The 23,993-nt window shown below is 47.8% G+C and overlaps 1 protein-coding gene across 4 annotated transcripts in view; it reads right to left on the reverse strand.

Annotated features, from left to right (window-relative positions):
• CASC3 (CASC3 exon junction complex subunit) overlaps nucleotides 1-20,731 on the reverse strand; it is a 36,528-nt gene extending 15,797 nt beyond the window's left edge. For 2 of the 4 annotated variants that reach the window (XM_060256005.1, XM_060256007.1), the window contains exons 1-7: nucleotides 20,463-20,731; nucleotides 10,581-10,608; nucleotides 7,759-7,796; nucleotides 5,321-5,479; nucleotides 4,218-4,369; nucleotides 3,844-4,020; nucleotides 3,026-3,696 (exon numbers count right to left, since the gene is read on the reverse strand). In XM_060256005.1, coding sequence (XP_060111988.1) covers nucleotides 3,026-3,696; nucleotides 3,844-4,020; nucleotides 4,218-4,369; nucleotides 5,321-5,479; nucleotides 7,759-7,796; nucleotides 10,581-10,608; nucleotides 20,463-20,678 — 1,441 coding nt within the window. In that variant the 5' untranslated portion in view covers nucleotides 20,679-20,731. The remainder of the gene's footprint in view (nucleotides 1-3,025; nucleotides 3,697-3,843; nucleotides 4,021-4,217; nucleotides 4,370-5,320; nucleotides 5,480-7,758; nucleotides 7,797-10,580; nucleotides 10,609-20,462) is intronic. The other 2 variants (XM_060256006.1, XM_060256004.1) reach the window with 1 other exon arrangement.
• Nucleotides 20,732-23,993: the final 3,262 nt, after the last annotated feature.

Raw genomic sequence — 23,993 nt, forward strand, 5'->3', positions numbered from 1 at the left:
AAAACATCTGGAGAGCTACCGTTGGCCACCCCTGGTTTATTCTATGTGGCTTGTACATCAGCAAGTTTGGCCACCCCGTCCTAGACCACAGTCACGATGCCACACTCTCTTCTGAATTTTGTACAGATGCTATGACCCAGGGTTGTTTCGAGGAAAGCGCTTACTACTAGAAGGCATGGGCTTCATTACGGAAGTGTCAACTCATGCCCAACTATCTGAGAGACTAGAGCAGGAGTCCCCAATCCCCAGACCGGTACCGGTCTGTGGTCTGTCAGCAACCGGGCAACACAGCCCCCACTGCCCTGTCCCCACCCCCGCGGCGCCACACAGCTTTGCCGCCCTGCCCTGCCTTTTCCTCCCTCCTTTTGCACAAGTTTAAGGCTGGGGGAGGGATGGTGAAGCATCTCCCCGGATCTTTAAAGGCCGACCCCGCCCCTCTGATCAGCTGATCAGGGGGGAAACTGCGGTAGCAGCACAAAAGCCACACTGCCCTTGCCTCCTACCCACTTCCTTTCCACGCCCAAGAAGGAAGTGGAGAGGAGACAAGGGCAGCGGCCCTTTTTCAGTGGCTTTCTCACACTGCTGCCACAGTTTCCCCCTCCGATCAGCTGATTGGTTGAGAGAGGGTCAGCCTTTAAAGAGCCGGGGGGGGGGGGGGGCCCTTCACAACTCCTTCCCCAGCCTTAAACCTGTGCAAACGGAGGAGGTGCTGTGGAGGGGGGGGGCGAGGAGGAGGAGGCACATGAGGGGGTGGGGGAAGGCCAAATTCGGTACCCCCACCCTGCCAGCCCTGGGGCCAGTCCCTGGGCCCTAAAAGGTTGGGGGCCACTGGACTAGAGGATCTCTGAGAATGCAGGGATTTACTATCTCTGCAGGAGGAGATGGTATTCTACTCGGACCACCCTTCCCAGCCTCATGTTCAATGAATCCTTGCGTTCCTGCTCCTCAAACAACTCCAACCCAGCACAAAGCGCTTTGCATAATAAAGACTCCAGGGGCACCTTTAAGACCAACGAAGTTTTATTCAAGATATAAGCTTTCGTGTGTTACGCACACACTTCTTCAGGTACAAAACGGGAGAAAAGTACTCAAGTTTATAGGCAGAGTTGGAAAAAAAATGAATTAGCATTACGACACGATGTAAACATTTTGAGACGAAGCAGGGACAACAAGCCAACTGCACACTGTATGGAGGCAATAAAATATTCTTTTACGCACTTAACTTCTATTTTGACATATTTATTGTGTCAAATGTTGTTTTCCCTTAATTGGATCCATACAGCTGTTGGGCTTGCCGTCCCCTGCTTTGTCTCAGAATGTTTACGTCATGTCATATGCCGATTCGTTTTTCTCAACTCCGTCTATAAATCTGAATGCTTTTCTCCCACTTCATTGTAGCTGAAGAAGTGTGGTGTAACACATGAAAGCTTATACCTTGAATAAAACTTCGTGGGTCTTCAACGTGCTACTGAACTCTTACTTTATTCTGTTGCTTCAGACCAACCCAGCTACCCACCTGGATCTATTTTATCTAAGATCTATTTTATCTAAGATATAAATCTTAGATAAATAAATATTTTTCCCTTATGTTTGTATGCCAGTCCTGGGCTTGGCTTCAAGAGAACGATGTTTTGGAAAATCTGTAACTCTCGAAGTGTGAAAAAGGTCGCGTTTTAGAAGTGCGGGGAAGAACGTTTGGCGACCGCAATGGAGATGTGGAAACGAAGACGGTTTGTTGCAATAATACCTCACCAACTTGGGGTCCAGCGTGCTCTCCCGGAACACTTCCTTCCTCTCTGCCCCACTATTATCCACCCCTCAAATCAACTTAGAAGAAGAAAAAATGCAGATTTATAACCCGCCCTTCTCTCTGAATCAGAGTCTCACAGAGCGGCTCACAATCTCCTTTATCTTCTCCCCCCCACAACAGACACCCTGTGAGGTAGGTGGGGCTGAGAAAGCTCTCACAGCAGCTGCCTTTTCAAGGACAACTCCTACGAGAGCTACGGCTGACCCAAGGCCATTCCGGCAGGTGCAAGTGGAGGAGTGGGGAATCAAACTTGGTTCTCCCAGATAAGAGAGCTCTGGCTGACCCAAGGCCATTCCATCAGCTGCAAGTGGAGGAGTGGGGAATCAAACCGGTTCTCCCAGATAAGAGAGCTCTGGCTGACCCAAGGCCATTCCAGCAGGTGCAAGTGGAGGAGTGGGGAATCAAACCCGGTTCTCCCAGATAACAGAGCTCTGGCTGACCCAAGGCCATTCCAACAGCTGCAAGTGGAGGAGTGGGGAATCAAACCCGGTTCTCCCAGATAAGAGTCCGCACACTTAACCACTACACCAAACTTATCCGGTCACCTCCAACACAACAAAGAATCCTCCCTCCCACATAAGGAAGTTCCTGTAGGACAGCATTTTCTACCAGCCCCGGAACCCTCCTTCTTGAGTTTGCCGAAGCATGAGCATGTTCCCAGACCACCGACTCAGGCACACATTTAAGTTGTTAGAGATAGGCAACAGGTATTTTGCATGTTCCAAATCTATAGTCTAACTGTTGGGGAGTCTTGGGGGAGCTTCTGGCTGTGATGGCTTAACCCCAAAGAGAAAAGGGTGAGACAAAGAGTTCCTGGGTGTTGCTGGGTCGAACTGCTCTGTTCCCAGAAGAGAGAGAAAGGCAGACCAAAGGATCTAGGAAAAGAAGAGGCAGAAGACAGGCCTGGATTGAGAAGTCATGGGAAGCAGAGAAAGCTAGGAAAACATGCCCAGTCCTCAGGACAGATTCAGAGAAAGCCAGAGGGAAAAAAAATCTGAAAAGAGAAGGAAAACTGACAGAAAGGACAAGATGAGGATCACACGCTGATCTCAAACCGACAGCTAACCTTTTGGCTATAAGACTCTAGTATGCAGTGATTTTTTTTTAAGTTACCTCCCCACACAGACTCCGACCTTCCCAAACCTCTTTGTATGGGTGGGTCATAAAGCTATTTCCTACCTTCCCCCTCCCTCCCATTTCAGCCCACCTGCTCACCCTGAGGTTGTATGAACTGAGGCTGCCCTTGATTCCAGTTCTGCTCGGTTATATTCATCTGGCTCATGTCTCGCTCCAGATCGTCTAGGCTGGCTTCGATGGGTACTTCCCAGTTTTCAGTCTTCACCGGCGAAGAGGACGGCATCACCTCGGCAGCTTTCAGCGGCACGGAAGTCAACCCCGAGGGAGGCGGGACATCATCCGCCAACTTCCCCGCCTCGCCAGCTTTGGTCCGGCTCCTCCTCGCTCGGGAATAGGACTTCTTCTCCACGGGCTTATCGGGAGGGGGCTGCAGAGCATCCGCAGGAGCTGTCGGGCTTTCAGGAAGAACCTCTTCCTTTTTAACGTGTGTGACCTCCGGCTCGGGGGAAGGCTCTCGGGCCAGGACCGGCTCAGAGCGCCTGGCCCGGTAATTGCTCTCGTACTTCGAGTGCTCGCTGAAACGAGGCGCGTGCTGGTTGTTCGCCTCCACGGCGCGGTAGCTCGGCCGGGTCTCTTTGTAGCCACTGGGCCTCGGGAAAGCCCTCGGCAGAGGCATACGCCCTGTCCCTGCGGCGTTCCGGTTGACGAACGTCCGGGGAGGCGCCGGGGTGCTGTCGAGGCTGTGTCGGGGGGGCTTGCTGGGCCGCTCGTTAGCCCAATTCGGCTCTCTCTGAGGTGGGCTCCCAAACCTGAATCGGGAAGGGATGCTGCAGGTCAGATCCTCAAGACCCCCAAACCCTTAACTCCCCCCGGACGCTGCCAGAATCAGTAAAAGACTCAAGGCCCGGTTTCCCCCAAACGCCGCACTACTTAACAAGAACACGCACACAGCTCACCTTGGTTTGCGCAACCTCCTGGGCTTGATTTCATCAGGGTTGTGAGCCGAGCGGATGTCATACCCATACAGGGCGATCAGCTCCTGCCTGGATTTTGGGGCTTGCTCATCTTCTCTGAACTTGTCGTGTTCCCATCGTCCCTCGTCTTTCCACAGCTTACGCTGTCGACCCTTGGGACTGGGTCATCGAAAGGGAAGGAACCAATGATAGTTTTTGAAAAACGAAGAAGCGATTCAACAGAAGCAGGCTTGTGCTACCTGGACACATCAACTGTCTATCCTTTTGCCCATAGTTAAAGCCAAACTACATCCCCTATCGACGTGTCCCCACCCCCATTTGTCTCTGATCCCTCCCCCACAGTTCATGCCACCCACCGGACTTCCTCTTCCTGGGTTTGCCCACGAAGGTCGTGCTCAAAAAAGAGGCCTTTCCGAGGGATGTATGCGGGATTCTTCCTGTCCTCGTCGTCGTCCAAGTGCTTGGGAACCTTTTTGCCAACTTTGTTCTCAGTTGGTTCGGTACTCTCCTGCAGAGAACAAGGGAGCCAAATGTCTCTTAACCTTCCCCTCTGCAGATGCTCATCGCAAGTATAATCGCCTACTACGTGGGTGACATGGTCGAGGTTTACAAAATCATGCACGGGATAGAGAAGGTAGAAGGGGGGAAAAGTACTTTTCTTCCTTTCTCACAATACGAGAACATGTGGGCACTCGGTGAAATTAATGAGCAGTAGACTTAGAACAGATCAAAGGAAGTACTATTTCATCCAAAAAAGTAAACAAAGAGTGGAATTCACTGCTGCAGGAAGTAGAGGCAGCTACAAGCGTAGACAGCTTCAAGAGGAGACTGGACAAACATAAGGAATGGAGGTCCATCAGTGGCTATTAGCCACAAGGGGAGGGATGGTGGCTCAGCGGTAGAGCATCTGCTTGGTAAGCAGAAGGTCCCAGGTTCAATCCCTGGCATCTCCAAAAAAGGGTCCAGGCAAATAGGTGTGAAAAACCTCAGCTTGAGACCCTGGAGAGCCTCTGCCAGTCTGAGTAGACAATACTGACTTTGATGGACCAAGGGTCTGATTCAGTAGAAGGCAGCTTCACATGTTCATATGTAAGGGATAGATGGCACACTCTCTGGGGTAGTGAGTGCTGGGGGGGGGGGCTATGGTGGGAGAGCTCCTGGAGTTCTGGCCCCACTGGTAGACATCCAGAGGGCACCTGAGTTTTGGCCACTGTGTGACACAGAGAATGCTGGACTGGATGGGCCACTGGCCTGGTCTAACATGGTTTCTCTTATGTCCTTCCACAAAAAATTCCACCTTCAATGGGAACTGCCAACTTTGCACAGACCAAAAAGGGGTGTCACCCAAGAGTTACAACACACTGAAACAGGAAACTCACTCTGCAAGTGCCAGTCACTGGAAGCACCCTTTTGATACCAGACTAGCTGGCCCCGGTCCTCAGCACCTGACACAACTCACCTGTCCATCCCCGCTTTGCCTCTCGCCTGCCACGGTGCCTTTAGGCTCTGGTTTTTCATCCCCTTTGTCTGCCTTCGTTGCCAAGCCATTGGCTTCGTTGCTGTCCCGCTTCAGGTCCATTTTAGATGCTTCTTCCTCACTATATTCCCCCTCCTCGCCCTGAAAACAAACGCTGAGTCTGAAAACGGCTGATTCAGCTGGGGAGCGGAAGAAATGTTTTTTAATCAGAGTTATGCATGCTTGACTATGTCAGTATGACTGTGTTCGGCAGCCTCTGAAGATCTCCAAAGAACAAGCATCCAACTCTGACGCCTGTAAAGCCAGGCGGGAATACGATGTCGCAGTCCCACCGTTCACTGCTTCGGTCAGGCCACACCTGGAGTTTTGTGTGCAGTTTTGGAGACCTCACTTCAAGAAGGATGTGGACGGAACGGAGCGGGTGCAGAGGAGAGTGACGAGGACGATCAAGAGCCTGGAGAAGAAGCCCTAGGAGGAAAGGCTGAGGGACTGGAGAAGGCTGGGGGGGTGGGGGCGGAACATTATTGCTGTCTTGAAGTCTTTGAAGGGCTGCCACTGAGAGGAGGGCAGGGCGCCGTTCCTGCTGGCAGCAGAGGATCAAAGGACTCACAACCATGGGTTTAACTTAAGGGCGGAAAGGTACTGGCTGGATATCTGGAAAAACTTTTTTATAGCAAGTAGTTCAACAGTGGAATGGCTCATTAGGGAAGGCGGCGAGTTCCTCCTCCCTGGCAGAAACAGCTGGACAAACACTTGTCAGGGATGCTCTCGGCCAGGGGTGTGGCTCGGGAGCCCCGTGCGGCTCTTTCACACACATCGTGTGGCTCCTGGAGGTTGAGGCTTACTCTTGAGTAAGCGTGCATAGCATTGGGATCTCAGCCAGCCTCTGAGTGCTGACTCGTAGGCAATGTTCCCTCTAAGCTGCAGAGTCTTGTGAGCAAAAATTCTACTTTGTGAGCGACTGGCACGAAAGTGGTGAGCGGCTGCGTAAATTAGTGTACTCTGAGGTCACTCTTCCTGAGCTAAGAAGATATTGGATTTATATCCCGCCCTCCACTCCGAAGAGTCTCAGAGCGGCTCACAATCTCCTTTCCCTTTCTCCCCCACAACAGACACCCTGTGAGGTAGATGAAGATATTGGATTTATATCCCGCCCTCCACTCCGAAGAGTCTCAGAGCGGCTCACAATCTCCTTTCCCTTCCTCCCCCACAACAGACACCCTGTGAGGTAGATGAAGATATTGGATTTATATCCCGCCCTCCACTCCGAAGAATCTCAGAGCGGCTCACAATCTCCTTTCCCTTCCTCCCCCACAACAGACACCCTGTGAGGTAGATGAAGATATCGGATTTATATCCCGCCCTCCACTCCGAAGAATCTCAGAGCGGCTCACAATCTCCTTTCCCTTGCTCCCCCACAACAGACACCCTGTGAGGTAGATGAAGATACTGGATTTATATCCCGCCCTCCACTCCGAAGAATCTCAGAGCGGCTCACAATCTCCTTTCCCTTCCTCCCCCACAACAGACACCCTGTGAGGTAGATGAAGATATCGGATTTATATCTCGCACTCCACTCGGAAGAGTCTCAGAGCGGCTCTCACAGCAGCTGCCCTTTCAAGGACAACCTCTGCCAGAGCTCTGGCTGACCCAAGGCCATTCCAGCAGCTGCAAGTGGAGGAGTGGGGAATCAAACCCGGTTCTCCCAGATAAGAGTCCACGCACTTAACCACTACACCAAACTGGCTCACAGACAAAAATCTGTGAGCTGGAGGCTAAAAATCTGTGAGCTAGCTCACGCTAACTCAGCTTAGAGGAAACACTGCTCATACGTAGGCAACTATTTTCACCCTGTGTGAAGCAGGGAAAGAGGGGGCAAACAGGCAGGCTTGCAAGCTCTTCTCCTCCACCACAGAGGTCACCCAGACATGTAGAACAGGGAAAGAGAGTGCAAGAGCCAAAAGAGAAAAGTGAGCATGTAAGGTGGCTGCGCTACTGAGTCCAGCATTAAGTTTTAATAAAAATGTGCGTAGGATTTGTTCATGTCTTGCGGCTCTCAAACATCTAACATTTATTCTTCTTAGCTCTCACATTAAGCAAGTTTGGCCACCCCTGCTCTAGGCTGATCCTGCATTGAGCAGAGGATTGGACTAGATTGCCTGTATGGTCCCTTCTAACTCTGTAATTCTATGAATATGGGGAGCAGAGGGAAACGTAACACTGCAAAACGCAGGGCTGCCAACTCTGTATCCAAGGGCACGTAGGATGCCTAGAGTGATCTCACGACCAGTGGCTCAAATCTTATCTTTCCCCTTTCCTCAAAGATTTTTAGAATAGTTAACGAGTCAGTCTGCATGTCAAGATCATGCACAAGATGAAATGCCAACAGGCAAATTGGTGCTAAATCAAACTGAACTCACCTCAGAATCTTCAGCGCTTTCATAGTCAGAAAGAACAGCTAAAAATAAGAGACATGTGACGTTAGGGACATCCTCTCAATTGCAACATGCTTTTTCTCTAGTCATCTGCTAGCATGAAATTTTCTCTAGTCATCCCCTGACATGAGCCCAGCCCACCTTCTCCACCCAGCAGAAACACTCTGTCTTTGATCGCTCCCTTGCTTTAGCTCCCCGTATTCAATTTGCCATCCTGTTACTTCTCTCTCTACGAGATTCCAAGAATGAACATTCACTGCCTTCGCTTTATGCTTGTGTAATTTACTGGTTTGATTTCTGCACGCTTCTCTCCTGTTTTGCCTCTCCCCGGAGCTGTATCATGAAGACCATTCACCTCTTTCATAACTCACACTGTAAGAAATCTTTCCTCAGCTGCCTACGCTGACTCCCTGTCTGCTCTTCGCCTCCAGCACAAACTCATCCTTGCCTTCAACGCCTTCTGTGGCCTTGCCCCTAGCTTACTTCCCAAGGTGTCTCCTGCCCCTCGCTTCCCAAGTACCATCACTCCCTGCCACCTGCCTAATGGCCTGGACTCCCTTAAGCAGCTGACCTTTTTAATCCTGATTTCTGGAACCGCACCCATATGAAGATGTCTCCTGACGCCTTCAAATAAGGCCCACACTTAACTGGGCATACCCTTCCCATCTACCCTCACCTGTAGCTACCTCTCCTTCCCTGCTCTTTGTAAAGTTTAGATGGGGAATTCTCCGGGGCTCTATAAAATGCCACACGTAAGGAACAACTTGCATTTACAGCAAGAACACTGATAACACTTGGGGAATGAATCCATCGTTGTTTAACTGCACAGCAGGATCTCTATGGACTACTTTCTTATATCAGCCTCTCTGCTCTAAAAGACACACACACTAATCCTGGGGACTGGAACAACCGATGACTCCACTTCTGTTCAATTTAAGAACCAGGAACCAAAATCTACATTTTGCAAGCTCTCTTGTAAAGCGTCTCAATGTCTTCAAGAGACAGACTCAAGTGATTATTCCCAGTTTTTTTTTTTAAATTGGCAAAAATAGATAGAGACTGTGTGGCACAGTGTAAATTTCTAATTACAGTGTCTAGAAAATAATACATTCAAAGAATAACACCGAACCAGTAACACCGAAACCGGTCTCCACAGACTACAGGCTTGCTGTTTGGCTTCTTGTGGAGAAAAGAAACAGTTGGAAGACTATGTTCTGGATGCTAATTATAAAGGCTTGAAGAGACTTTTTGCCATGAGCATTTATGAGAGACTTTTTTGATGTGTTTATTCTTTGAACGTATTATTTTCTAGACACTGTAATTAGAAATTTGCACCGTGCCACTCAGTTTCTATTTTTGCCAATCTCTTAACAGTGTTTCTTCTTCACTTATTCCCATTTTTAGGCAGAGGTGCAAGCTGCAATACTAGAGGCCCATCAAGGATTTAAGAAGCATGACCCAACGTTTACTTAAGTAGAAGTCAGGCACTGGTGAGCAGAACATAACGTGCACTGCGGCGGTGTGGTGGTTAGAGTGTCAAACTATGGTCTAGGAGACTCAGGTTCGAATCCCCACCTTGCCATAGGTGCTTGTTGGGTGACCTCGGACCAGTTGCGCACCATCAGCCTAACCTACATCACGGGGTGACTGTGAGAATAAAATTAAGGCGGGAAGGCCACCAGATGCTCCTTCAGTTTTTGTAACCGGAACTGTGTTTTGAATGGGGAACGGACAGGAGGGCTGGCGACAGTGGCTGTGCCCACTGACACACTCTCGCAAGCCAAGCCCAGGGCTTTTTTTTGTAGCAGGAACTCCTTTGCAAATTAGGCCACACGCCCCTGATGTAGCCAATCCCCCAAAAGCTTATAGGGCTCTTTGTACAGGGCCTACTGTAAACTCTTGGAAGATTGGTTACATCAGGAGAGTGTGGCCTAATATACCTTCTGTGGTCTTGCCACCCCCTTACTTCCCAAGGTGTTTGCTGCCCATGATCCTCGCTTCCCCAGTACCATCACTCCCTGCCATATGCCTAATGGCCTGGACTCCCTCAAGCAACTGGCCTTTTTATCCAGATTTCTGGAACTGCACCCATATGAATATGCCTCCTGATGCCTTCAAATAAGGCCCACACTTAACTGGACATATTCTTCTCATCTATGCTCACCTGTAGCTACCTCTCCTTCCCTGCTCTACTTAAAAGCTTAGATAAGGAATTCTCCAGGGCTTTATAAAATGCCACACATAACAAACAACTTGCATTTACACTATATCTCTGTCACCTAATCTTAAATCGGTACACATATGGCCCGGCCCAACATGGCCTGGCCTGACAAGGTCTCATTTATGTCAGATCTGGCCCTTATAACAGAGTTCGACACCCCTGCTTTAAAGAATTCAAACGGGAGACATGGCCTCCCTCCTCAAGATGTCTCCACGAAACAGGCTTGGTGGAGAAACTGCAAGCGGCCAAGAATCACCCCGCAAACTTCAGAGTCGGAGGTTTGAACCTGGGCCTCCCAAATCCTAACACTATGGGGCCTACATTTCCAGAAGCTTATCCCAAGTCCCAGCTCTCCGACACACGGGGCTCAACATCCTCTTTGTCAAACCAGACAAAACATCTGCTTTTATCAGCAGAAGGTCTGCAGCAGCAATGAGTGCTGTACCTCAAAGGGGAGGGCAGGCAATGTCGGCTAGAACAGGAAAATGCCTACTTCCTTTTTAAAAAAACAGGCACTGTCAAAATGAACCTCTGATCCTCCCGTTTCATTCCCATTTACTCAGAATAAAAGCATATCCCCACTCACCATCTCCTTCTATGCCGTCTTCGCTTTCCTGTTTTACACAAGAGAAAAAAGAGAGAGCACAATTATCTTACAGAGATATGCATGCAGAAGGGGGAAAAAAATTGTGTGTGTGTGTATTAGTCTTGAAGGTGGAAGACTGAGCTGCAGGATGGGGGTGGGGGGAATGTGTTGTCGCTAATCAAATTAAAAAGTACCTGTCACCTGATCAAACGTTTATTAGGAAGTGCACCTTTTATATTTGTCTTGAACTAGCAGTCAAGGAGCAGTGGCTTTCCTCCCTCTCCCAAAATACTAGAACTCGAGGGCATCCAATGAAGCTGATGGACAGTAGGTTCAAGGAGTACAAAAAGAAATACTACTTGACACAGAAGGGAGTGATTAATTCACTGCCAGAGGATGTTGTGGTGGCCACGGGAATAAACGGCTTTCAAAGGGAATCAGATAGATTCATGGAGGATAAGTCTATCCGTGGTGGCTGAGAGGAACCTTCACATCCAGAGACATTAAGCCTCTGAATCCCAGCGCCCAAAGAGGCAACATACCTCAGCCTCTCTGCCCTGTTGCTGGCCCTCCAGAGAAATCTGCTGGTCACGGTAAGACACAAGATGCTGGACTAGATGGACTATTGATCTGATCCAGCAGGGCTCTTTTGATGTTCTGAATCGCTTATTTCCCCCATCTTTCCACTTTCAGAAGATTAGCCCCATTTCCTCATACCTTCTATTCATTTTTTTTTAAAGATTACTTGTATTACTTTATTTATTCCTTGGGCCTCCAGGGTCTGCTAGGTTTCTTCTGGCAACAAGGTGACCTTCCTTAGGATATGCCGACACCAGCCACATCCCGGGAATGTCGCCCACAAAGAAGACGACTGCAGATTTATACCCTGCCCTTCTCTCTGAATCAATGACTCAGAGTGGCTTACAATCTCCTGTATCTTCTCTCCCCACAACAGACACCCTGTGAGGTGGGTGGGGCTGAGAGGGCTCTCACAGCGGCTGCCCTTTCAAGGACAACTCCTGTGAGAGCTATGGCTGACCCAAGGCCATCCCAGCAGCCACAAGTGGAGGAGTGGGGAATCAAACCCGGTTCTCCCAGATAAGAGTCCGCACACTTAACCACGACACCAAACTGGCTCTTGGTGTTCACACGGCAAGGCCTGGGTGCAATCACTGTTTTCTAAAGTTTATTTTATTTATTTTTATTTATTTATCTGAGATTTATATCCCGCCCTTCCCACCAGGTGGCTCAGGGCGGCTTACAACATGTAAAACTAACATAAAAATATAAAATTAAGCATTAAAATTAACATTTCATAATTTATAGTTAAAAATCTAGGCATTTGTTATATACATAAACGTTAAAATCATACAGCGGTCTTAAAGCTACACTCAATTCAAATTCAATTTCAGGTTCAGTATTCGATGTTCAGTGTTCAGTGTTATAGATGGACAAGAGAGTTTCTCATTAAAGAGGAGCTTGGTCTTCCAGGATATTCTACAGTTGCTCAGTAAGGCAATGGTCCTCAATCCACCTGCAACTACACCTGTCTAGATGAGTTCCACCATAGGAAGGGCTGCACATGAACAGCTGGCTGGACAAGGTTCAGCTTTAAGCGGCAGAGAAGAGTGTTGGCAGATCTCCTCATTTAATATTTTTATTAATTTTGAAGTAAACAGATAAATATAAATATATACACCTAATAGTAATTACTTAATAGTAATTTTGGAATAATCTGTATAGACTTTATTTAGTTAGTTAAACACTCACATCCATGCCTTATTATTATTTTCTTCTTTTATAGTAATATATGTTTATTTTGATTGGCTGTATTTTGATACAGAAATTATTGCCATAATTTTAATTCTGCATAAATCCTGACCTCTCTCTATGGAGAGATACACCTTTTATAATTAGTTAGCGTGTTTTGTTACATCTATATCGTTTCATTTTCTTCTACGATATTTTATTATACGTATGTAAGCATTTGTGCTTGTATTACCTTGTTTCCATAAGATTTTTTAGATGTACATTCACACTCACATTTATTTACTTCAAAATTAATAAAGATACCAAATGAGATCTCCTCGCGAATGCCAGCCTGTCGTATCACTGGGCAGACAAGAGAAATCTCTTTGGGCTGCTCTTCAAGAATGAAAAGCGCACATCTGGGGAGAGGAGGAGCAAAACATTCCAGGGGAACAAAGGGCATCTTTCTCCATTCTCCTCCAGGAAATATGGTCTCATCCAAAATCAGGGGAGGGAAAAACTATTATGTAAGTTACACAGTCGGTGTTTTCTCTTTGGAAAAAAGGAATGAGCAGAGTCTGGACAAAGGGTTGCTAATGCCTGAAACACTGTGGTACCTGCTGCCTTCTCCTCACTAACATATATTCCCTCCACTTGTTTACCTCTTTTGGGTTGCATTATGCTTTGCAGTACCTTCTACTGCTTGCACCCCAAAGCTACTACCTCGGTTTCCTAAGAGCAGAGGCCAACCTCCCCCTGTGAGAACCATGTCTTGAAGAAAATACAGAAACCAGGAAAGCAGATGTCAAAAACACGACAGCTGCTAGTTACTGTCCAGCCAGGCAAAAGTTATTCCGCTGCGTCACGAAAGTGTCCAGTCTGAAGCAATAATCTATTCTTCCCAAGATAAGCTTGACATTTTTAGCCCAGATGTTGCATGATGGATACACGCTATACCCAAACTACACACCAGCTACTGGGGAGGGAGGAACCCAAGACTATATATTTTTTTTATTTCAGTATTCACAAACAGGTTAGCCAAAGCCCTGTTGGATGCTCGTGAGGGATAATCAAAGGACATAAAATCAGATGCAAATCATTCTTGCATCTAGAGGCAGCCGTACGTGCCCCTATGACCTATCTTTTGCAAGCTCCTCCGCTCTAAGCTATTCAATTCACTGTTTTTTTATCCTGCCTCGCTAACGCAACCAACTAGTCACAGGACAATAAATGCAGAAGTACGAACATCAAGAAGACCACAGTAATGACTACTGGGGAATACACCTTTAAGGGTGACTGAAATCGTTCAAGATTGTCTAATATTCTATTCCTTGATTCCATCATTAACCGAAAAGGGAGACTGATCCAAGTGAGCAGCCGTGTTGGTCAGAAGCAGTAGAACAAAGTAGGAGTCAAGTGGCACTTTTAAGACCAACAAAGTTTTATTCAGAATGCAAGCTTTCATATGCACATGAAAGCTTACATTCTGGATAAAACTTTGTTGGTCTTAAAGGTGCCACTTAACTCCTACTTTGTTCAAAAGGGAGACTGCAACCAAGAAATCAAGAGATTGAGAGTGGAGAGTGACAGTGGAAAGGGCAGACACGGAGGAGCTAGGAAAAAAACCTTCAGTGTAAGGATGTGTCACCGATGACCAAGATCAAGTTAATTCATGCCACAGTATTCTCCATTACTATGCATGGGTGTGAAAGTTTAACAATGAAGAAAGCTGACAGGAAGCTGACAGGCTTTTTAAAAAAATGTGGTGGTGGAGAAGAGTATTATGGACGCTGTGGCTTGCCAAAGACAAATAAGCAGCTTCTAGATCAGATTAAATTTGAGCTTTTCCTAGAATCTACCATGACTAAACTGAGGCAACTGTACTTTGAAGAAGTTATTGGATTTATATCCCACCCTATACTCTGAATCTCAGAGCGGTCACTATCTCCTTTTACTCCCCCCCCCCACAACAGACACCCTGTGAGGGAGGTGAAGTTGAGAGAGCTCTTTACAGCAGCTGCCCTTTCAAGGACAACTCCTGTGAAAGCTATGGCTGACCCAAGGCCATTCCAGCAGCTGCAAGCGGAGGAGTGGGGAATCAAACGCGGTTCTCCCCGATAAGAGTCTGCGCACTTAACCACTACACCAAACTGGCTCACATTGAGAAGACAAGAGTCACTGGAGAGAATAATGCTAGGAAAACTTGGAAGCAGCAAGCAGCAGGAAAAACCAACATGAGATGTAAGACAAACCATGAGACCCGTGGCGCCTAAGACCAACAAAGTTTTATTCACTGTATGAGGGTTCAAGTGCATGCCCATTTCCTCGGATACAGTGAAATGGAATTGATCAGTTCATACATATAGGCAGAGACTGAGGAGTAAATTAGCATGCAATATAATGATTCAGATTCAGGAATAACAAATGAAAAGATCAAACAGAAATAACAAATTAAGCCCACGTGGTCGCCATTTGTTTAGATTCAATTCCACAGGAAAACACAGAAATGAATATGTCAGACTTGGAAGTAAAGGTAAAGGTAGTCCCCTGTGCAAACACCAGTCGTTTCCAACTCTGGAGCGACGTCGCATCACAACATTTTCACGGCAGACTTTTTACGGGGTGGTTTGCCATTGCCTTCCCCAGTCATCTACACTTTCCCCCCAACAAACTGGGTACTCCTTTTACTGACCTTGGAAGGATGGAAGGCTGAGTCAACCTTGAGCCAGCTACCTGAACCCAGCTTCCGCCGGGATCGAACTAAGGTTGTGAGCAGAGAGTTCGGACTGCAGTACTGTAGCTTTACCACTCTGTGCCACGGCACTGATGGAAACTGATGTGCAAATGTATCATTCTTAATTGTGAAATGCTAAAAATGTATAGACTGTTAAATGCCATATTATCATTGTATCTGAGGAAGTGTGTGAGGACACAAAAGCTCATACAGTGAATAAAACTTTGTTGGTCTTAAAGGTGCCACAGGATTTACACTTTGTTCTACTTCTTCAGACCAACACAGCTGCCCACCTGAATCTACCAACATGAGATGGATAGACTCAGGGAAGCCACAGCCCTTAGTTTTGCAAGATCTGAGAAAGGCTATTAACATCAAGATGTTATGGAGGATGTTAATTCAGAGGGTCGCAGAAGCAACTTGATGGCACTTAATAGTCACACAATTTTCATAGACTACAAAGTGTAAAATCTCCCGGCTAAGAAAAAAAGGTTTAAAAACCTCCCATCCACTTTATGTATAATACAATCCGGAGGGGAAGGGGGGGGGAGATAAAAAGTAATGGATGCTGTCCTTTCATAAAATAATATCTAATGTCAACTACAAACTTGAGGAAAAGCTGCACTGAGAGTTAATTGAGTAAGGACAAAGGTGTTTCCCAGACTTACACACTAGTAACATTCTTCAGGTTTTGTACCTGGAAATTCAGTTATCTTTAATAAAGCAATGGAGGTGATCAACAGCAAAAAAACATGTACTGATGCCACCTTTGCACACATGTGCATTACCTAAAGCCACCAAGATCTGAGCTGCAGTTCTTTCACTTCAACGCATTATGAAAAATGTGCCACTTGTTCTCTAAGGCAGAGGAGGGAATGTGGTTCAAAGGTACAGCATATGCTAGGGGTGTTAAACATGTGGCCCGAGGGCTGAATCAGCCCCCTGGAGGGCTCCTATCAGGCGTTCAAGCAACTGGCTGTCATCTGCTACCTTCTCCCTCTCTCTTGCTTCCTTCTGCATCTCAGCTTGCTTTGCCAGGCTTGCTCAATCGCACAGGAGCTACAGAGCAAAACCTCAATTTCTTCCATTGGTTGAGACTCCTAGTCCCCTGAGGAGGGAGGGAAAGAGCCGGAGCTTCCTTTGCCCAGTTCCCTGGATCCAATGGGAGAAATACAAAGAAAGCACCTTTAAGACCAACGAGTGCTGTTTGAAGCATGTTTTATTTCAATTTTAAAAAAAATAAATAAATCTTTAGTCATGTTTGTCTGCGTCCTTTAAAAAGTTTACATCCCTGCTACCTAATCTTAAATAGGTACACACACGGCCTGGCCCAACTAGGTCTCATTTAGCTCAGATCTGGTGAGTTTGACACCCCTGACATATGCTTCGCATAGAAGCCCTAGCAGGGTCTCAAGCAGAAGTGGGAAATCTGCTGACAGCAGGAGTAAACCCATCAGAAAAGCAAGTCACTCTAGACCAGAGTTGGCCAAACTGTGGCTCGGGAGTCACATGTGGCTCTTTCACACATATTGTGGCTCTTGAAGCTCCCATCACCTGCCTTGGAAAAGGCGTTTTTCTCTTTAAACCACTTCTCCAAGTCAGCTGGCAGTTTGCAGAATGCACTTAAAGTTGCTTTCTTTTCACCTCTCCCCACCTTCGTTCCTCCCTCCCTCCATCTTGCAGTTCTCAAACATCTGACGTTCAGGTCTTGTGGCTCTCTAACATCGGATGTTTATTCTATGTGGCTCTTATATTAAGCAAGTTTGGCCACCCCTGTTCTAGACACAGACAGCACTGCTTCTGTGGGGCAATTTCTAGTAGAATCCTTAAACAAGCATCAATTGGGCTGCGTTTCCAGCACAGAACCATATTAAGTCTGTAGTAACAGAACAAAAATCCAAGTCCAGCAGCACCATAAAGACCAACGCAAATTTCCTTTGTATTAGTTTTCGATCTGACAGAGCGAGTTTTAACTCATGAAAGCTAAAACCTTGCACTCTTTCGAGGTGCTATTGGGCTCAAACGTTGCTCTATAATTTGGGCCTGGAATTCTTGGCAACTAAGCTGGGATGGGACCCCCTTTTCCCATTCTCAAAGGTGCATCTCTTATTGACACAGTGGTCTGTTTCTCCTTTTTTGAAAGATGACATTGTTTAGGCCTGGAATCATTAGACCCTAGAAACCAGGCTGCAGGGAAATCACTCTGCGTATGCTCCGAAACACTCATTTCTTTTAACGTAGCAGGTGCTGCAGCAAGAGATGACCTGGCCTCAGCTCATACTGCCTGGAACCAGATTATGCAAAACTGAACTAGTCAAATGAGCTTTTCTGCAGAGCTTCACTGCACAAAATGGTTCACGCGCTTGCTTGAATAAACAATTATATACCAATATGTGCTGCTGTCAGCGTTCTCTCGAAGCTGTGAGAGGCCACTCCTTAACACCAGAAGCCCCACTCAGCAGCAATCTGGAGCTGCAGAGGGTCCTGCACTGCTCATTTTAGGATTATAGCAGCTACACCAGGGGTGGTCAAATTGTGGGTTGGGAGCCACATGGTGCTCTTTCACACATAGCGTGTGGCTCTCAAAGCCCCTACTGCCCTTAAAGACGACATTTGCCTCTTTAAATCACTTCTCCAAGCCAAGCCAGCCAGCAGCTTAGAAAATGCATTTAAAGTTGCTTTCTCTCCACCTCTCCCTCCCTCCTAAAACATGAAGCTCTCAAATATCTGACATTTATTCTATGAGGCTTTTAAATCTGACCACCGCTGAGTTATACCCTGCTCAGGATGTGAACTGCTCCACTCAGTAGGGAGGAAAAGAATGAGAGGAAACTGCTGTATATAGTTTCCTGTAAGCAGGATCCTGTTTATGAAACTTGACTGCTGTATATAATTTACTGTAAACAGGATCCTGCTTATGTAACTTTGGTACCGCCTAACATGTCAAGTGAATAATTATGCCACGCTTCAGTCCTTTCTGCTGCTTCCAGATGCCTCAAATCTTAATTTGTTGGCGACTGAATGTCACTTTTTGGTGACCGTACCGGCTAGCTCTGTGTAATCCACTTTGGGTCCCTGTGAGAAAGGCAGACTATCAATGTTGTATTCAGTAAATAAAAAAAACAGAGTATGTGGCTGAACCTGGTTGGTAGGTAAAAGGGGACACGCAAGTAGGGTTGTCAGGTTCGACTCAAGAAATATCTGGGGGTGGAGCCAGAAGCAAGGGTGTGACAAGCACAACTGAACTCCAAGGGAAGTTCTAGCCATCGTTTAAAGGACCACACACCTTTTAAATGCCTTCCCTCCATTTGGAATAATGAAGGATGGGACATTTGACCCCCTAGTCCAATCTTTTTTAAACTTGGGAGATTTCATGAGGAGAGGAATCAGATGCTATGCTGAAAATTTGGTGCCTCTATTTAAAAAAACAGCCCCCCCCGAGCCCCAGATACCCATGGATCAATTTTCCATTATATCCTATGGGAATAACGGAGTGCTCAGCAGACATTTCCCTTCCCCCCCCCACACACACTTTCTGATGACTCTGAAGCAGGGATAGGGCCTCCAAACGGGGGGATCTCCTGCCCCTACCTGGGGATTGGCAGTCCTACAAGCAGTGGCGGACTGAGTCTAAAAATATTGGTTGCCAGGAGACAAAGGGGGCCCACCCACAACTATAAGGCTATCATTTAATTTGTATAAGAAATAAAATTTTCAAAAAACACATAAGCGGTAAAAAAATTCAGTTAAAACTTTTGAAAAGTAAATGTATATATATTTTTAGTAATTACAGTATACATATATTGTACATTTTACTGGAAGCATGCAGTAAATATTAAATGTAAATACAGATTGCATTTTCTGCAGGGGAGCTGATCTCTGCCAACTGGAAATCAGCTGTAAAAAGCAAGAGATCCCCAGATCCCACATGGAGGCTGGCAACCCTAAATACAATGTAAATTTTAGTTGCATTACAGTAAAATTACCAAAGGGTGATGAATGCATGAAATTCACTGCCACAGGAGGTGGTGGCAGCTACAAGCATAGACAGCTTCGAGAGGCAACTGGATAAGCATATGGAGCAGAGGTCCATCAATGGCTATTAGCCACAGTGTATTGCTGGAATTCTCTGTCTGGGGCAAGTGATGCTCTGTATTCTTGGTGCTTGGGGGGGGCAACAGTGGGAGGGTTTCTAGTGTCCTGGCCTCATGGTGGACTTCCTGATGGCAACTGGGGTTTTTTGCCACTGTGTGACACAGAGTGTTGGACTGGATGGGCCACTGGCCTGATCCAACATGGCTTCTCTTAGGTTCTTATCAGGGTAGGATTGCCAATCCCTAGGTGGAGACAGGGAATCCCCCGGTCTGGAGGCCCTCCCCCCGCTTCAGGGTCATCAGAAAACGGGGGGGGGGGGGGGGATGTCTGCTGGGAATTCTATTATTCCCTATGGAGACTTATTCCTATAGGAAATAATGGAGAATTGATCCGTGGGTATCTGGGGCTTGGGGGTCTGTTTTTTGTGATAGAGGCACCAAATTTTCAGTATAGCATGCAGTGCCTCTCCCCTAAATACCCTCCAAGTTTCAAAAAGATTGGACTAGGGGGTCCAATTTTATGAGCCCCCTCCCCAAAGGTGCCCTTATACTTCATTATTTCCAGGGGACGGAATGCATTTAAAAGGTGTGTAGTCCCTTTAAATGGGATAGTCAGAACTCCCTTTGGAATTCAATCGTGCCATCACGCCATTGCTCCTGGCTCCACCCCCAAAGTCTCCCGGCTCCCCCCTCCAAAGTCTCCCGGCTCCCCCCCCCCAAGTCTTATTTTTATGTCTTATTAATTACGGTTTTAACTTTGTTATGTAAATGTTTTTAAGCTGAATTATGTGAATTAAAATGTTGTAAGCTGCCCTGAGCCACTTGGTGGGAAGGGCGGGATATAAGCCTAAATATAAATAAATAAATAAAGTCTCCTGGCTCCCCCCCCCAAGTCTCCTGGCTCCCCCCCCCCCAAGTCTCCTGGCTGCACCCTCCAAAGTCTCCTGGCTGCACCCTCCAAAGTCTCCTGGCTCCACCCCCCGTCTCCTGGCTCCACCCACAAAGTCTCCTGGCTCCACCCACAAAGTCTCCTGGCTCCACCCCCGTCTCCTGGCTCCACCCCAAAGTATCCTGGCTCCACCCCCCGTCTCCTGGCTCCACCCCTAATGTCTCCTGGCTCCACCCACAAAGTCTCCTGGCTCCACCCTCCAAAGCCCCCAGCTATTTCTTGCATTGGACTTGGCAACCCTATATCAGGGGCCCAGTTGCCACCGGGCCAGTCAACCACCGCCTACGAGCAAGCCGGGCTGCAGAGCCTCCCTGGGGCTCGAGGCCTCGGCCTTTCCCGGGGTCGCCGCTACTCACACACTCCGAGTCGGCCGGGCTGGCTCCTCCAGCCACCGGCTCCGGGGCCGCCTCCGCCTTCTCGGCCTCGCCGCTCCTGGCGTCGCCGGCGCCCCCTCCGGCCAGGCCGAGGCGGTGAGGGCCGCGCGGGGAAGGAGCGGCGCTCCCGGGAGGGGAATCCGACTCGTCCTCTTCGCTGCTGTCCTGGGAGGCTCGTTGTCGCCGACGGTCCGCCATCTTGACAGGGGAAGAGACCAAGAAGCGAAAACGTTTCTGAGGAGAAGAAGGAGGAGGAAGCGGCCGCGCGAGAGGGATGACGGGTAAGGAGGCGGCTTTTTTTCGGCCAAGGAAAGACTACAACGACCAGCAGGCAGCGCGCGCGCGGGGGAAAGAGAGCGCACCTCCGACAGGAGTCCCAGAGGAGGAGGAGGAGGCGGACGCGCGAGAGGGATGACGGGTAAGGAAGCGTCTTTTTTTTCGGCCAAGGAAAGACTACAACGACCAGCAGGCAGCGCGCGCGGGGGAAAGAGAGCGCACCCCCGACAGGAGTCCCAGAGGAGGAGGCGGCCGCGCGAGAGGGATGACGGGTAAGGAGGCGTCTTTTTTTCGGCCAAGGAAAGACTACAACGACCAGCAGGCAGCGCGCGCGGGGGAAAGAGCGCGCACCTCCGACAGGAGTCCCAGAATTCTGTGTTTCCCCCGAACGCCGATATGGCTTTAGAGATAGATCCAGGTGGGCAGCTGCGTTGGTCTGCAGCAGTAGAACAAAGCAGGAGTCAAGTGTCACCTTTAAGACCAACAAAGCTTGATTCAGAATGTAAGCTTTCGTGTGCTCCAAGCACACTTCATCAGACGAGGAATCAGGCACAGTGAGGAGAGCTGCATAGAGCTGGTAGGCCATGGTTTAGACTGCAAAAGGTACAAATTTAAGATCCAATGGCAGAATAGTCAAATTAACAAATTGAGCATACTTTTGATCTGGGTAGCATGAGTGTGAGAAAGCAATAAAGCAGTAATATGTCAAAATGTGAGAATGTGTGTTAATCACCCTATTGCTATAAGCCTGGGCCAAAATGAGGACATTTATTTCTCAGTTTTTCCCATCCAACTAATTTACCTTTTAACATGTAACATACATATAGTTTGCCATTAGAAGAAAAATATATTAAAATATAATGGAAGGTGGGTTTATTATATGTCTCATTAGGGTGATTAAGAATAGGGTAATTAACAGACATTCTCACATTTTGACATATTACTGTTTCATTGGTTTCTCAAGCTCATGTTACCCAGATCAAAGGTTTGCTCAATTTGTTAATTTGATTATTCTGCCATTGGATCTTAAATTTGTGCCATTCTGCAGTCTACACCACTGCCTACCAGCCTTATGTAACTCTGCTCACTGTGCCCGATTCCCCGTCTGATGAAGTCTGCTTCTAGCACACGAAAGCTTACATTCTGGTGAAGAAGTACTTCCTTTTATCCGTTTTAACCTGTCTGCTCAGCAATTTCATCGAATGCCCACAAGTTCTTGTATTGTGAGAAAGGGAGAAAAGTACTTCTTTCTCTACTTTCTCCATCCCATGCATTATCTTGTAAACCTCTATCATGTCACCCCGCAGTCGACGTTTCTCCAAGCTAAAGAGCCCTAAGCGTTTCAACCTTTCTTCATAGGGAAGGTGTTCCAGCCCTTTAATCATTCTAGTTGCCCTTTTCTGAACTTTCTCCAATGCTATAATATCCTTTTTGAGGTGCGGCGACCAGAACTGCACACAATACTCCAAATGAGACCGCACCATCGCTTTATACAGGGGCATTATGATACTGGCTGATTTGTTTTCAATTCCCTTCCTAATAATTCCCAGCATGGCGTTGGCCTTTTTTATTGCAAACGCACACTGTCTTGACATTTTCAGTGAATTATCTACCACGACCCCAAGATCTCTCTCATGGTCATCACTTCGTTGGTCTTTAAAGTGCCCCTTGACTCCTACTTTGCCCTACTGCTTCAGACCAACACGGCTGCCCACCGGGATGAATAAAACTTGGTTGGTCTTAAAGGTGCACCTTGACGCCTACTTTGTTCTATGGTATTAGGGAAACAGGGAGGCCGCTTCGTCCAATCACGAGGCCGAGCTGGGGTGACGTCAAGGGAAAGGAAGCGAACGCGCGGGCTCGGCGCACCCCTCCGCCAGATTCCAGGGGCGGGCAGGAAAGCGGACGCCTCAGCAACAGCGTCACGTGCTCCGCGAGCTGCGCAGGTGGGCGAGACGCGCTTTGCGTGGGCTTGGAGTGACGTCTTCGCGTTGCGACGGCGGAGGCGCCCTCTGTCGCTCCTGGAGTCGTGCGGCGATAACACTGCAAAAGGAGGGAGGGGGGAGGGAGCCTGCTGCTGCTGTTGCTGCTGCTGTGCATATTGCGGCAAATTAATGAAGACGGCTGCAGATTTATACCCCGCCCTTCTCTCTGAATCAGAGACTAAGAGCGGCTTACAATCTCCCATATCTTCTGCCCCCACAACAGACACCCTGGGAGGTGGGTGGGGTCCTTTCAAGGACAACTCTGCGAGAGCTATGGCTGACCTAAGGCCATTCCAGAAGCTGCAAGTGGAGGAGTGGGGAATCAAACCTGGTTCTCCCAGATAAGAGTCCGCACACTGAAGTCCAGAGAAGGGCAACTAGAATGATTAAAGGGCTGGAGCACTCTCCCTATGAAGAAGGTTGAAACGCTTGGGACTCTTTAGCTTGGAGAAACGTCGACTGCGGGGTGACATGATAGAGGTTTACAAGATAATGCATGGGATGGAGAAAGTAGAGAAAGAAGTACTTTTCTCCCTTTCTCACAATCCAAGAACTCATGGGCATTCGATGAAATTGCTGAGCAGACAGGTTAAAACGGATAAAAGGAAGTACTTCTTCACCCAAAGGGTGGTTAACATGTGGAATTCACTGCCACAGGAGGTGGTGGCGGCCACAAGTATAGCCACCTTCAAGAAGGGTTTAGATAAATATATGGAGCACAGGTCCATCAGTGGCTATTAGCCACAGTGTATGTGTGTATATAAATTTTTTTGCCACTGTGTGACACAGAGTGTTGGACTTGATGGGCCGTTGGCCTGATCCAACATGGCTTCTCTTATGTTCTTATGTTCTGAACCACTACACCCAAACTGGCACGAGGCCCATGGCAGCTTAAAATACTAGCAGGGTTTTGATAAAGCGCAAAGTCTTGAGGGCTTCCCCCCCACCCCCAGTAGAGCTCAGGTTTACATGCAAGGTGTGGAGTGAAAGGTAGCCAACTCCAGGTTTGGAAATCCCTGGCGATTTGGGGACGGAGCCTGGGAGGGCAGGGTTTTGAGGAAGGTAAGCAGCTCAGAAGAGATGTAATGTCATAGAGCAGGGGTAGCCAATGGTAGCTCTCCAGATGTTTTTGCCTACAACTCCCATCAGCCCCAGCCATTGGCTATGCTAGCTGGGGCTGATGGGAGTTGTAGGCAAAAAACATCTGGAGAGCTACCATTGGCCACCCTTGCCATAGAGTCCACCCTGCAAA

Source organism: Heteronotia binoei, chromosome 15 (assembly GCF_032191835.1).
Source record: "Heteronotia binoei isolate CCM8104 ecotype False Entrance Well chromosome 15, APGP_CSIRO_Hbin_v1, whole genome shotgun sequence".
NCBI lineage: Eukaryota > Metazoa > Chordata > Lepidosauria > Squamata > Gekkonidae > Heteronotia > Heteronotia binoei.